Source organism: Sceloporus occidentalis, unplaced genomic scaffold (genome assembly GCF_023333645.1).
Source record: "Sceloporus occidentalis isolate IW3139 unplaced genomic scaffold, rSceOcc1.0.p SCAF_183, whole genome shotgun sequence".
NCBI lineage: Eukaryota > Metazoa > Chordata > Lepidosauria > Squamata > Phrynosomatidae > Sceloporus > Sceloporus occidentalis.
Genome location: NW_028317163.1, coordinates 172,842 through 188,745, shown reverse-complemented (window position 1 = coordinate 188,745; position 15,904 = coordinate 172,842). Strand labels below are relative to the sequence as shown.

Genomic DNA, 15,904 nt, shown 5'->3' with positions numbered 1-15,904 from the left:
GGAGCGTGATGTTCAGATGAAGATGGGGCCTCATAACTCCAGGTACTGGGCCCCCAAGACGCTTCCGAGACCGAGGGGCGTTTTGTTCCCCGAATGGTCAGATGCAGCATCTTCAGAAGCTTGACCCAACCTGAACCACAGAATTTATGTAAAATTGTTCCATTTTTTTTGTTACCGACAGTATGTTCCTAACATCGCGTCTGTAAGCGGTTTCCAGGGCGGCCGCAGTCCCATGATAAATAGGCATATGTTGTCAATACTTGGATGGATTTTACAAAGGCATTTGGTTAATGCCCTGTCAGAATAACGTCCATTTGGGTCTATTTGCTAATAAGGCCTCTCTCTCTGAGAAACGGCCCCCAGGCTAGCTTTGCACACAATATTATTTCTGCTTTGATTTGTCGATCAATTTCATTATGACATTTTTAAAGGATTCTGCCTTAAATTCTGGCTTAAAAAAAAAATCCAATACCATTTCTTATTATTCTACATTAACAAAAGAGGCTAAAGAAAAAAAAAAAAGAAAAAAATATTTTTTTAATTTCTTTTTTTGCCACTGATGCGGCAAATACGGTAATACTATAAGACGGAGCTCATTTATTGGCTACCAAAACTAGAACATTCATGGAATTTAACTACAGGAAAAAAGTTTTAGTAAAAAGTCAATAAACTGCACTTCTAAACCGAAAAACCACACAGAGATGGTGTAAAGGATCAATCAGATTTCCCGTGAGCGTTCAAAACGTACCTAGCTTTATTGGCAAGAAAATCATTGGCGGTCTCCATTACAATAAGAGCCGGCTTCCTGAATATTGAATTTGTGTCATTTGTTCCCATACATAATGGGGTAGATGAGAATTTCAATATACGTTATTTACCGATGGGGCGAATTAGCTGATGGAATGGCGCAGTGGCTGTGGCCAGTGGATGCGTAATGGTAGATCCCTATTAAGAGATTTCTGGTAATGGGGGGGGGTATATTCACTAAACTGGGAGTTTCTATAAGAGGTGAACCTTTTAAACTCTGCATTACGAACAGGAGACCCATGGGAAAGAGAAGGTCTCTGCCGGCCTTCTATAATGTATAGGTTCGCTAGCAAATGTATAGCTCAAAAAAAATAAAAATAAAAATCTATTATGGGTCTACACCCTTCGTGATAATTACAACTTTTAATATTTTCTCACAATAATTGATTCCAAAAAAGTTAAATAAATAAAAAAATTGTACACTTGCTAATTGTAGTCAGACTTTTCCGAATCTGAAACCAGCAACGTTCTCTGGTTTTCATCTAAAGCTGGAAGTAGTTTGCTAGATTTGATCCATACGCTAACCCCCCTCCCAGCCTTCCTCCACCACCTCCTCCTCGTCACACAACTGGAGGGGGAGAAATCCGCAGAGCTTTACCGCTTGCCGGAGGCCAAGAACAAGTCAGGAAGTAGAACGCGTAATAAAAGTATTCGAGTTCGACCAGATACAGTCCAAAGGCCAATTTTTATTTTGCAATCTCTCGGAAGGAGAAGACGAAGACCCCCCCTCTCCTCCCCACGGCACAAACAATAAGACGTTACTGCTGGATAAGACAGAACTACAGAGCTCATGCAAAACCCCTGTAAGAACAGATCACGCCTACACATTTTTTATTTTTATTTTTTAAAGAAAACATAAAAAAGAAGAGACATTTTTTCTAAGAGCGTATTCCCAGCACAGATATAATTTTGACGGCATATTAAGTAGCTTTTTTTCACCCCTTCCAATTTTCCCGTGGAATTAGATTAAATTTTTTCTCCCCTTACCAGGCGTTTAAGCTGCCTCTGCATATACATCACGAGCAAATCATATTATGCCACCAGTAACGTTTCTATCAAGCGATTCAAAGCGATTTATTAAGCGATGCAATTTCCACCGACAGATCCTCTTAAATGAACCGGGCTTGCAAGAGACATGGGTCAAAACGATGTTATGCATTTTCCGATAAAGGATTGCGCTTAAGCGCCTGGGCTTGTTTTGCACTTATCAGGGCTCTTTAGTCCGAATTAACCCTATTCTGCATTTGAAGCAGGCAACGAGCAGACTGCGTAAGCCGGCTGATCGCTATCTGCAGTCGCTTTCTAAGTTTTCGCAGCAGAAATACGAGAAGACAGACTTGTAGTTGTTATTCTTTTTATTTAAGGTTATGGGATATTAACTTATATAAATTACTTTTATAATTTGTATAGATTTTTTTTTTTACGTTTTTCACATACATACATACATATATATATATTCTAGTTTAAAATAAGTGATGCTATCAGTTCTTTAAAATAAATAAATAAAAATTAAATTAAATGTCATTGGCGGACTGTGTATCCCATAGACGCTGGAGCCCATAAAACATGGCTGCCATGCCTTTATGTAGTGCGGCCTATGTTCGGCCAAACAATTAAATATATCATATATGGAGCCAGGGGAAAACAACTTTTTTGCACCTAAAAGCCAAAGATCCCAATCTATTCAGGCACCAAGTACCGACCCCAACCATCTACCAGCTATGTCTCTGATTAGGTTAATATAGATGGAAGGCAGGAGCCAGGAAAAAAGTTTTATATTATAAATAATATTTATATTATTTTAAAAAACACTGCCTCTTTTTGTTGTTGTTGTCGTCGGCCTCCTAATCCTGTGCCAGCAGTAAATTAGGTTAAGTGTGCAGGACTGGGTTTACTTTACCCCGAAAGACAGGCATTGCATAGTTATTAGAATCATTACGCCCAACGAAGAAAAGTAAGAAGCTGCTTTATCAGCCTCGGATAGACCATAAAATCAAAAGCAGAGATCTCAGGAGGGCAACAAAATCTTCAGTTTGCAAGCTCGGCATAAAATCAAATGTATCCATGGATGGAGCGCAGCAAAAAAATAAATAAAAAAAATACATGAAATATGCATACTATACAATACTACATTAAATAGATAATAAACTCAACAGTAGTGATTTCAGAAGCTGGTCAGGTCTATGTTATACCGTCTTAAAATGTGAGCAAAGGGGGTACAAAAAAAAATAAAAAATTAGGGATGCCTATCAGGGCCAAACTTGTCCAGGAGGCTAGAAACAGAAGAGACGAGCTTTGCCTATATTTATTCCAAACCAGAGCTTTAGTATTTCTAAAACTAATAGTACCCATATCTTTAACAATGTTTTATCGGTTTAAAAACTGGCGTTGCTTCTTATTTGTGGCTCCCAAGCCCTGGACACCACCAGAAGTATGAGGAACAAGTTTGGGGGGGGGGGGGGGGGGGGGACACCAAGATGCTACCGATCATCTTTACTTTACTATGTAATCATTTTCTTGCAGAACCATCATACTAACAAACTCTTTGCCCCCCATTATCCCATGCAAACTCAAAGCCATTACTAAATAGTTTTAAAAAGGGTACAATTTGGTATTTACAAAGTTAGAAGAATCAAAAAGTTTGGCCGGCGCATAAGAGTCATGCACTCCAGCTTACTACTTTGGTCTTGGTTCTACTCAAAACAATAAGAATGCTCTAAACATTTTTTTATGTCAACTTTGGTCAACCTTCTTTGTATACAATCAGCAGATTGGATCAACCATCCTCTTGGCACCATATTCTCCAAACTTTCTTCTTGTAGGAAATAACACTTGTATACCCACACACTGTCCTAGTTCCAAAACGTGACATATTTTCATTCATCCATTTTTTTTTCTGGGAAGAGAAAGTCTTTTGAGCCATCTGTGTCTTACCAAGAGCTGTTAAGTGCCTTCACAAAACACAACGTGGGCGTCATGAAAGATGTTTGGTATGGCAGAAAACAAGGGCCGAGTTTGGACGGCGAGATATAAAACTTTCAGTATCTCGCTCCTGAGATAAGTACATCAACAATATCTCTGGACCTCTTTTCAACGACAAATGCTAAAAGCTTAAATCGATAGGAATCGCATTATTCACAGCTTTACGATAATGCAAAGTACTTGGATTGGATACAAAATGTTTCCGGATATGTTCTAGCTTACATAAATGAAGCAAGCAGTTCTTCAAACTAATAAATAAAAATAAAGTCAAGAAGTGATGAAAAACAACAAAAACTACCAAATATTGTGTTTTATAGAGAAAAAGGGGTTAGACGCCCATTTCCTTATGGAATTTGTATACAACCAGCTCTTTGAGACTATATGGCTGGGGTGTCAGGCAGGAGTCCGACATCTCTTTTCTGGAACACAATTCATGGAAGTTGATCTTAACTAAGACAACATTGTTCAACGTCAATGAAAGAGATTGTATCCTAACACTGGCAACATTCTCATATTAAGAGGGTTAACGATGTAACTATCTTAATTTTCTGGCCAAATTGTGTTAGAAATAAAAGGGTTCGCCCTCCAAAAGAGGTATGAAAAGTTCTCAATATAGAAGCTCCTCAGACTCGATACACGTTCAGAAATTAAATCCGTGCCACGAATATTTGAGAACACGAAGACCAGCTCATCGAAACCCAACTTCTACTTAAAAAGAATACTACGACATCAGTACAACTTGGTTTTCTGAGCTCCCGAGGAGTCCCTCCTTGTGGTAATTACTGTACAACACCAAAAAGCCGGCGAGAAGGACATCACTCGGACTGAAATTGAGAAGAAATCAATAGAAAGATAAATGGTTCTTCTTAAGAGGTTCACCCCATTTCATCGCGTATAATCTCGCCCGTGAAGACACTTTGTGTCAAGACAGAAACAAGCATTCTGATTTGACTTTGAACGTCTTTACCAAGAGTCGAGAGGACCATGGACTGTTTGTCGATGACGAGAGAGAGGTTTTCCAATATTCATTTATGGATCTTCTCGTAAAAGTATTTTGCGCCGGTTTAGAGCTGAAGGCATTTAAGATTAAAAAAAAAAAAAAAAAAAAAAAAAAGCCTTCAATCAGCTGCCATTTGAAACTACAGAAAGCGATTCTCTAATTCTAATGTTGGCTGAATATCGATCATCATTTATAGAGATGACTAAATAAATGAAAAAAACTTAAAAAGTACGCGTCTCCAGAAAGTTGTCCTTTTTCAACCCAGCCATTAGTCATCTTTCAAGCACATAAAATACTAATCTTGGCAAATGATGAAATCAATAGGCATGATGGTCAAACCACAATATAAAAAAATAAAAAAAACAACCCACAAACAAAACACTCAAAGAGTTCTAAATCCAAATAGATTCTTCTAAAAAGAAAAACAATATACAAAATAGAAAGTCATTTTATTTTTAAATGGGGGAGGGGGGGGTGATACATTGTTGCCACAAACTCAAAAGTCAAGACTGCTGGGTAATAAATGATTTAGATTTTATGATCGGATCAGCGCCTTACATGCTGGTGAAGTGGCACCGGTCATAGAATATTATTTATTGATTTATGTAGCGCCTTCATATTCCGCAGCGATGTACGATGGAGACATAATGCATCACATAATTTGCATTTACAGAAATAAAAAGCTGAGGAAGGCCCTCACCTTTTTACAATCTAAATTAGGATGTTGGGATTTAATAACTGTATCTGTTGCTCCGACAAAGTTCCCAGCGCCAACGCATTAACCCCTGCATGGATAATGCTCCCCCTCATGCACAACTGTTGAAATATCATTTGGAATATGGCGAGAACCCCAAATAACAGCTCAGCAGCGCCCCTAGTGTCAGTCACAGATACTGCAGATAAATTCATCAATGTTGAAGTGACCTCCTCTAGAAATATAGGCTAAAATATGCTATAGATACCGGATAGGTTAAATACTGTATAGTTTGCCATCGCTTTTATTTCATTACTGGCCGCAGCTAGGATACAATGTAACTTTTTTGCAGCCGTTAAGATAAATCCTTCAGTTGAGATTACCCGGGTCAGGGTATTAATTGTATCACCAGGTATGATAATGAAAGACACAGATTATCTAGAATGTTTTATATACACTGCATTTTCCACATATTGAAACATACACGCAGGAACACGGCTGTATGAAGGGTTAAACGCTCTAGAATAATAACAGAGCATGCATTTCCTGAAAACGCGAATTCCCAAATGATATTTCAATGTCACGAAGCCATTAAGGGAAGAATTGATCATGTCTCTAGGTGACACAAGGTATAGATCACCTGGGTGCAAACAAGAGGGGGGGGTTAACCCTTTTTATCATCAAACGCACAAGATGATTGCGTTCCTAACGTGGTATCGCAATCGCTGCCTCCGACAGTCGTTATCCTCTTCGGTTTAACTCTTTTGAATGTCAAGGGGAGGCGTTTGTCTTGTTAAGAGAAATTCATTGTGCTGCACACCTCCTGGCACTGAAGGGGTTAACAAACCGGAGGTGTTTGGAGAAGGGGGGGGGCAACAGCTAACTTTGGGTATAGAGATGAGATATATATATATTATATATATCCATAAGGGAATCGGTCATGTTTAGGTGGCCCTAAACATGCCAGCTGTGGATATGTTAGTTTATATATTGATGTATCCACTCGAGAGAGTACTCTGTGCTCTGCATGGTGTACTCAGCACTGTACGTTTAAAAAATAAAAATAAAATAAACCGGTGCTGTGTACCAATTCATTTGTATTCTTATAGCCTAGAAATGATATGTCCTACCGAGGCTATTGCCTTGGGGACACAAGATGTTGAGTACTCCATCATTTGGTCCTTGATACTATGTATATTCAGAAAATGTGTACTCTGCGCTGTGCCCACTTGGGAAAAAAAAAAAATCTATATACTGAGACGTACTCATTGTTGTGTACCTGGTGCTGCACACTCTCAATACCCAAAATATTTCCTCGGCTTACGGTCGGATTTGGAAGGCACTGCACCAAAAAGCAGCCACATAGCGGATTCTTGTGAGTGAAGGGGGGGAGGGGAGCAGACAAAAAATATCTTACAAAAGGCCGTGTTTAATTCTTGTAGCAAGACATAGATAGAAGTGGAGGTGCTAAGAATTACCCCGCAGAGTCACCTCTAAAATACCCCAGGCATTGTCTCGACAAAAGAAAAGCCCGAGAGAGCTTGGGGGGTGATGGGAGATACTGGATTATTAGAGGGACAGAGCAGCTTTTCCAACACTATTTAAATGTTGCAACAACAAAAAAAGTCCTAATACCCCACTCTAATGCAAAGCGGGGTAATTCAGCCTGCCAGATGTGGAACATCCACAGCCCGAGTGTGGCCAGTAAGTGGGAGCTTTGGCTTTGACGAAAGGGGTAAGAAAAGGTTCTTGAAATTTAGGGAATTCATGGAGGGGGGTGAAGGGATGCCAGATGCTAAGCGCTGGGGCAAAGCATGGGGTATTTGGCATTTGCCTTTACAGTATCTTGTGGGTGCATGTAGATTGACTAGGAGCACACAGGGGCAATTGGGACCACGGTTTACCGGGTGCAATAGATGGGGATCTGATATATAAGGGGGCAAATTAAAACTCCACATAATAGATAGGGTGGTATGGGGACTGTCTGATAGCATTTTAGGGGGTACAATTTTAAGGGGGGCAGTAAACTCAAACCCTGCCCTTTGAAATAAGATGCCTTTGCAAAGAAGAAGGTCTCAGAAATGTCTGAATTCAGAGAGCAGCTTCACCCTCTCTCTCCAACCCCGTCCATCCAAAAGAACTACCCAGAAGGGGCAAATCTAGGGGCAAGAAATCCCTCAACACACATAGAAGCCCCAAGCTTAACGGAGTGAGATAACACACAGGGCACCCCTAGACACCTACCTACATGAGAAAGTGCACCCCCCCAAAAAAGGCAATACACTCATGATAAAGAGATAGGGCACCCCAAAACAACCCAAGTGAGACCCTCACACATGCTGGGGTGACACCCCAAAAAACAGCCCCCACATTTACAGACAAGGGGTGACATGCAGTGGACACTGAATTATTGGGGTGATATCACACAAAACATGTCCATCGCACCACCAGAACACATATTGGGGTAATAACACACACAGATGCCCTCTGTACCCCCCAAAAGCCATCACCTACCGGGGTAGCAGAGCACATAGTGCAGCACAGGAGCTGAGACTTTCAGGAACACGATCCACCAACACGGTTGCAGTAGCCTCCGCATGACACCAGGCACATTGAGGACAGGGGGCAACTTGTTGACTGCTTCACCTCCAAGGCTACAACCCAAAGAAGTAGTAGAGACAGCAAGGGATGAAAGGCAAAGGTGGAGGGAGGGATATGAGCTCCTGGACTGGAGAAATGCTTACAGGGAAGGCTTTGGGAAGTTGAAGATCCAGAAGAGGACAAGGAGAGAGCCCTGAATCTCATGCATGCAGATGGCTCCAGCTAGTCCAGGCTGGGGGTCTGTGATCCAGGCTAGAGGGGGGTGGGAGAGGTCGTTAGCCCAGGCAGTGTTGGGGGAGGGAATCTCAATCTCTAGTCCAGAAGGGATGTTCTTGGTCCAAAAGGTAGGAGTTATGGGGTCTGTAATCCAGGCTGGATGAGTGGGGGGTGGGGGGCTTTAGTCCCTGTTTTGTTGGAGGGTCTCTAGTCCAGACAGGATGTTCTCAGTTCACAGGCAGGGAACTCTAGTCCAGGTTTAGGAGGTCAGGGATAGGGAGGGGGTCCTTAAATCCAGGCTAGGGAAGGTCTTCTCTCCAATCTGGGGGTATCTGGGGGTTCTCCTATTCCAGGGTGAAGGTCTTTAGTCCAGGCTGGGAGGCTCCTGGTTGATCGCACCGTGGCTGCCTGTTTTCCATTCTCCCATACAGGAAGTAACATGTGAGCAGCTCCTGCCTGAGACTTTAAAGCACAGAGGGAGAGGGGCACGGGAACGCGCCTCCACACTGGGCGTCTAGCACAGGCGCGCCCCCGACGCTCTTAAAGCTACAGCGCCCGCATTCTTTCTGTTCTCTCCTTTTTTTAACAGAAACCAGACCTTGGGATGCTTTTTTTTTAGTATATAATAATGATCACAGTCGCTTTTTGCTCGCAATCAGCCTACCATGTCTACCCTGTGTGAAGCCCCATGTGCAGGGTGAGGGAGACAATGTGATGGGGGTGGGGTAGGGGGCTCTTGTATTTGCCCTCCCTTTGCACAGTGGCATTTGTCTAGGATGTGAGCAGCACAAGGGACATTCAGCCTCTCACTGCAACAGCCACTGGTAGGTTGGGGGGTGCATTTAACCTCAAGAGTGCCTGCCTGGATGTTTTGGGGTTAACTGGGTGTAGATCTCATACCCCCCCTTTGTTAAAGGGGGTCTGGATTGCCCCTCCAGCACCACTGTCTGCTTCTCATTACTCACCCAACCCCTATTCTGCCTCTACCCTCCCCCTAATTTCACCCCCTTTCCTGTGACACCTTCTCCCCTCTCCCCTCAAATCACTAGCACTCTCATCCCAACTCTCCTCACCTCCCTCCTGCACCCACATCACACCACAGACTAATCTCCCTATCTCCTCTCCTCATCTCTTTCTGTCCCTGCATCACACACACATTCACACGCACACACACATTCACACGCACACACACTGATCCCTCTCTACCCCACTCACCCCTCTCCACATTAGATCTTGTCCATCGGCTGAACCATCCACTCCGCTATCATCAAACTGGTCACCTATCTGCCAGAGTGAGCAGAAATCCAGACTGCTGTTGGGTTCTAATTGCTATTTAGACCTGAATCTATCGCCTTCGCTGACTTCGCCCCTTACTAGAAACATAATTACAGAGCCATGGAATTTGTTTATTTTATTACATTTGTTTTATTTATTTTTTTCACTATATGTAGATACAATGTGTTTGTAAATAATAAATTCATTATGGAGGAAGCCCTTGCCTGGCTTATCTGTAATGATTTTTTTCAGTCTGGGAGATTTTCATCAGCTTTTCTTAAGATTTTTATCTTGCTTTAGGTATAAACACTGCTTTTTTGTGTCCCTGAGTTCTGAGGATTGCAATCTAATCAGGTTCTGTTGTGGAATTGTTACATACTTGCAATATGTCTTAGAACAATATGAGTTCTGTTCTCGTTTCACATCTGGCAGGGGTTTCAGCTCAGTCTTTGATGGAGGTTGTGCTTCCTTGAAAGGGTTAACCCTGTCACTGGCAGTGCTATCCATTGGCATGGAAAGGGTTACAGGCGTTCAATGGTAAAAAATCTCATTTGGAAGCCAAGTTTTGTAATAATGGGAAGGCATTTTTTTACCATGCTGAATTTTCCCAGCTGCAGGCTGAACAGCTGTTTGTGGATTCCAGCTCCCATCACTGGAATTAAAAGGAACAAATCCATCAAGCTTTATCGAAAATGTCTTTTATTATACCCAAAAAACATGTTACTCCAAATTAATGCAAAAATAAAACATGAATGAAGCTTAAAGCTTTTAGTCTCAGAGGTCTGAGCTATAGATAACCAGCCAAGGTGTTGTGGAAAGGGTTAACATTCATTTAAGGTGAAAATATACACTTTGCTCACACCCACAGTATGTGTGTGTATGTTTGTGTGTGTCCGGGTGTGGGGGGTATTTATAATTCCAGTGGAAACTGGTAAAAGTGACACGACCAGGTGGAACAATGGTTGCCATGGTGATTGCATTGTTTTTACCACTTTGCACCAGAATTGGACACAATGATAGAAGGTATATACACTGATGATAATATTATGATTTTAAGTGTGTGAAGCACTAACATATTCTGCAGAGATGTACAATGTGCACATTTTTGAATCGCTGGAACAACATGGATTACGTGCAATTCTGGTGCAAAGTGGGACAAAACTGTGCAATCACCATGGCAACCATTGTTCCTGCTGGTTGCCTCCTTTTTTACCAATAGATACTGGAATTATAAATGCCCCCTCACACACACACACACACACACACACACACACTGTGGATGTGAGCACAGTGCATGTTTTCACCTTGAAGGAATTTTAACCCTTTCCACACCACCTTGGCTGATTCTATAGGCTTTTGAGACTTTTAAGCTTTAAACTGAGATGTTTCATGTTTGCATCTCCCACTCAAGGGATTCGGGAAATTCACATCCAGCATTTCCAGCAAGATCTGAGTATACTGGCCTATAGAGAATAACAGGCAACATGTTTGGATAATCCTTGCCATTAATACATAGAATGTCACAATCCAATTTAAGTGCTTGTGATCTAATAAGCAACACATTTCTGTTATACGTAAAATATTCAAGAAATAGTACTTTCTTGTGACTTCTTGTTGCAACTTTTTGTGTACACTTTCTGATGTCAACACACATTATTAAACATTCCATCCTTGTTGCAACTTTGTTACTAAGGTTAATGATGGTAATTGTAAGGAATGAGCAACGGTTTTATTTAAGAAAGGGGATTCAGGAACAAGGAATGCTGTTAAAGGGACCCGTACTGTAAATGCAAATCCCAAACCATACATATATACAGCGTATATATACAATGTATACTATATATACTAATATAAACATATATATATATATACATATATATGATGTACTTGCAGAATTACAAATAAATAAGACATCAAGCCAAATGCTGGTTCCATGCTCAGCATAATTAATGTTGTTATATTTCATTTACATAAGTTGCCATATGTGGCTACAGGAGCGCAGCCAATAAGTCATTTTTTCTTCATATCCATACTTGTACTGTGTTTTCAGGCGAGGGCATGCAAGATACATAGAAATTTCATGTGCACAGTCAGTCTGAAACCAAAGAGCTTGCAATCTCAGCGCTGAATTATTGTAACGTTGCCAAAGATTCCAAGAAGCTGACATAAGGCAAAGTCACCTGTCCTTGGGAACTCGCTGGAAGATCTTTGAGATGGATTCTTTCTTTAGACCAATATTTGATCCGACTGCAATGGAGAAAGATTCAGCTGAAGTTACATCTGTGCAACACAGCTGGAGTTGTATTGTTTTTCTTCTTATAAAGGACAGCAGCTGGGTTTCTATGTACTAAGATGGATATTTTGCACCCCTGATAACTTATTGTTTCCTAACACCTGGGGGCTTATTCTCAAAGATGCCAAGTCACATAGATAAAATGTAAATGAACTCCATCCATTGAGAATGCAACTGTTAGATCTCCTTGAATTCAGTTTCCCCCGCAAGGACACTACTGAATTCGGGTGGGTCTGATAAACCAAGATGTCCTGTCAAGTCTGCCAACTCACCTCATTAAACTTTGCCAAGACGATGGAAGATAAATGGAACAGCCTCCCAACCGATGTGGTAGAGCCTAATACAGTAAAGGAATTTATGGGATAAGACTATGGCTCCTGAATCTAAGAAGAAGGGTTAAGGTTTGCGTCTTGTATCTTGGATAAAACAACTATATCTGTAAACACAGTGAATTCCATACCTTCACCACCCTTACTGTGGGAATTCTATACATGCTGGGCGATAAAATCTTTAGTTTTTTTCTCAGCTGTTCAGTAATAACCGAGGATCCTCCTCTGTGGAGCTTTATTTTGCCCTTGAAAGATATTGGTTTATATTTACTATGTAGATCCTTTGTAGATACTTCTGTTGTAGTGTCAACAAATTCGAATTTACGGCTCTTTCTTCATAACTGAGATATTTTATTTCCTTAAGGTTGGGTTTTTTTCGCTTGTCGGAGATAAATGATCAAATGACAAACTAAAGCAGAAATTATTCCATCAATTTCCAGAGAATAAAAGAGAATAAAAGACAAATCATGTATTATTTAATATACAAAGAAAACAAAACCACTCATTTATACGGGTTACCCCCAAAAAGCTGGGGTGCTGGATTTAACGATTAGAACCCTAAGTTCTAATAGGATAAGCTTAATCAGTCGTTGGACTCCAGGAGACATATACCTACCCCATGCATGTTTAAATGCCCTCACTGTATTAGCCTCTACCACCTCTGCTGGAAGGCAGCTCCACTTATTTACTGCCCTCTAAGTGAAGTACTAGGCAGGGTCAAGGAGAATCAAAACAGCATTTGAACCAGGAATGTCAAATATTAATGAAAACAGAATATTGAGAAAGTCCACAAAAATAAGTGGAAATTATGATTACCTGGCTGTTTTGGGGTTCATTCCCAGTAGATCTCAAAATCGTTTAAAAAGCTTCGCCCCAAACCGACCCATCTGGGACCAACCGAGATACCTGGAAATGAGTTCATCCGCTTGGAAGGTTTTTTAGACAACAAAATCCTAATGCCGGAAAGGAGCTCTCATACTGATATTTCCAAAAAAAAGCCACTTTTACTGTAATTAATTATCCTTTTGAAATGAGAGCCCCCTGAGTCCACATTCTGTTATCCGATAAATAAAAAGCACACATCATGGCTTAGCAAACAATATGGACCCGTTCGTTTGGAAGGGAAACAAGTCTTCCATCAAACGAATTTAGCCTAATAAATTATTAAAGGGATAATGTTTTAAGTGTTCGCAGGACATAACTCAGAAATACATTTTCGAAACATGAGGTAGATATATTGATTTAGCGTGATAATTAGGGCTACAGAACATTGCGTTTCCGAACTGCAGAATTAGCATGATGTCATTTCGAAGACAGAAAAGGTAAAATAAGTTTATTTTTCTTTCCTTTTTTTTTTCTTCTTTTTTTTAAGTGGAAGTACCTCGTCTGTAGATTTTATTAATGCGACATTAAACACGTCCGTCACATTGTTTTTGGGTTTTAAAAAAAGTGAAGGTTTATCAATACATGTGATAATGTTTGGTATATTATCTCTTATAAGGTAAATTATTCAATAACTACACTGAAGCTTTATGTCGCTGCATAGTTCAACAGTATGTTTGTTAAACAACTTAATTATTTGTTGAAAAACTCTTTTTCCTCCTATAATTTTGCAGTGCGTTTCGCATAAGTGTTGATTTTATGTTTGTAAACTGCTATTGAGAATTTCAAAAGCTGTTAGAATCCACATTATGATACAAAAGATCATATATACAAAAGATCATATATACAACAGATCATATTTACAACAGATCATATATACAAAGTGTCCAACAGGGGTGTTGCTAGTGGTGGGCTAAGAGGGCTGAAGCTTGAGTGTTTTGGTGAGCTGTGCCCTTATGGGGGCTCCAGAGGTTCAAAGCTGGAGTAAATCTTAGCCTCAGGAGGCCCAATTAAGAAGTGCTGCAGCTCCCACAGAGAGTGTGATCTGCATTGATAACAGGACTTCACACAAGATAAGAGTGAGGAGGTAAGAGAGCTGTGAGATGAGAAAGCAGAGGGGAAGGAAGGTGTAATAGAGTATGTATGTGTAAATGTATGGTGTTAGAGTGAGTGTGTGTAAGTGTATGGTGGAAACGCGTATGTATGTGTGGGAGTGGATGATGTTAGAGTGTGTGTATGAGTGTAAGCTGTTAGCATGTGTATGTATGTTAGTGTGTGTGCGTGTGTGTGTCAGCATATGGTGTGTTAGTATATGGTGTTGGCATGTGTGTCAGTGTATGTGTTAGAGTGTTAGGTGGGAGATTAGGCTTAGTACTACATAGGACACGGAAAGATGAGTATGCGTATGTGAGGGAGAGAGAGAATGCTTACGTATTAGTTTATGGTGCTAGAGTGAGTGCATGTGCCTATGTGTTAGTGCATGGTGTTAGAGTGACTGTGTGTACTTTAGTGTATGGTGTTAGAGTGAGTGTGTGTTAGATGGAACCCAACCATATGTCATTGGATTTAAGCACACCAATCTGTAGGGGGCGCTGCGTGTCCTTAAATGGCAGAGCACTGGGTTATGATGTCATATCCTGGGCTTAAATGTAAGGACACATTTGGGGCAGCTGGTGCTACCCTAGTTTAGGCCTAGGGCAGCACCAATGGTAAATCCAGCCCTGTTATAAAGAACAAAGATAACTTACTACGTTACTTACTCAAATTATTTAATACTGAGATCGTTTTTATTCACATATAGTTTTAGTCCCTGCCAGTAGACTACGACCGCCTGACTGCATCTCGACGTTCATCTAAATGTTTTCTATATTTCTGTTTTTCCGCATTATAACTTAATATTGTTTTTGTATAACGCTCTCTGTAAGCTACGACGTTTTGGAAATCGAGTTCAAACCCGGGCTGATAACGGCTTAGAAAGCATTTAACACTTGATCAGCCTTGGGAATTGATAAACAATGTGGTTTCAGAGCGTCTCTGAAATGGCCGAGATATGAATTGGTGGAAATCTTCATAGCGCAGCCATACACAACAAACCCATCGTCAATAACAGGAAGGAGCCTTGAAAGTATAATCTTTCCAAACAATATAGATATGGTTTTATGAGTTATGATATTCCAATGCCCTATGGGAGAAATGTTTATGAAATGCACCAGAACTCAAAGTAAAATATGTTTCCATAGTAACATCTTAAGAATTTCAAACCCGGTACACAATATAAGAAATGGATAAATGATTCTTAATATGTCTTTCCAACATATATATATATATATGGATTACAGTACGGGAACATTCTAGTGCATTCTGTTAGCGGAATTTCCCATGCACTCTATCATCTCCGAGCTTCATTTATTGCCCAAGGCTAGACTTTTTTTTTTGTCTAACACATTCAAAGTCTCGCCTAGTATTTCAGAACCAGCTACCAGAAAGACCTATGGGGCAATTGAAATGGCTTTAAGAGAAATAGCTTTCTTTTAACATAATCACAGAAGCCTATTCTACGGTTTGATTTATAACGACACACAAAAAAAAAAAGAGTGTCGTACTCTTCGAACCAGATAAAGGAAGATGGTCTGATTAAAGTATCCTCACGGTGAGGGACGTGGTTTAGGTGGATCACGTCGAGGAATATACTGGTTGTATTTCTCCGTAGACAAGCTCATTAGCAACTTGCCAACTTGCCGTAGAGCCTAAGACAATATTTCTTCTCTTTCTCTTTATCTGCGTGATCACAAAACTCTTAAACAGCTGCCGAAAGCCGTCGGAAT

General features: G+C 40.6%; 1 protein-coding gene across 1 annotated transcript in view; it reads right to left on the bottom strand.

Annotated features, from left to right (window-relative positions):
* LOC149278692 (receptor-type tyrosine-protein phosphatase gamma-like) overlaps positions 1-8,082 on the bottom strand; it is a 176,319-nt gene extending 168,237 nt beyond the window's left edge. Inside the window, exon 1 of the mRNA XM_089501835.1 lies at positions 7,998-8,082. Coding sequence (XP_089357961.1) covers positions 7,998-8,082 — 85 coding nt within the window. The remainder of the gene's footprint in view (positions 1-7,997) is intronic.
* Positions 8,083-15,904: the final 7,822 nt, after the last annotated feature.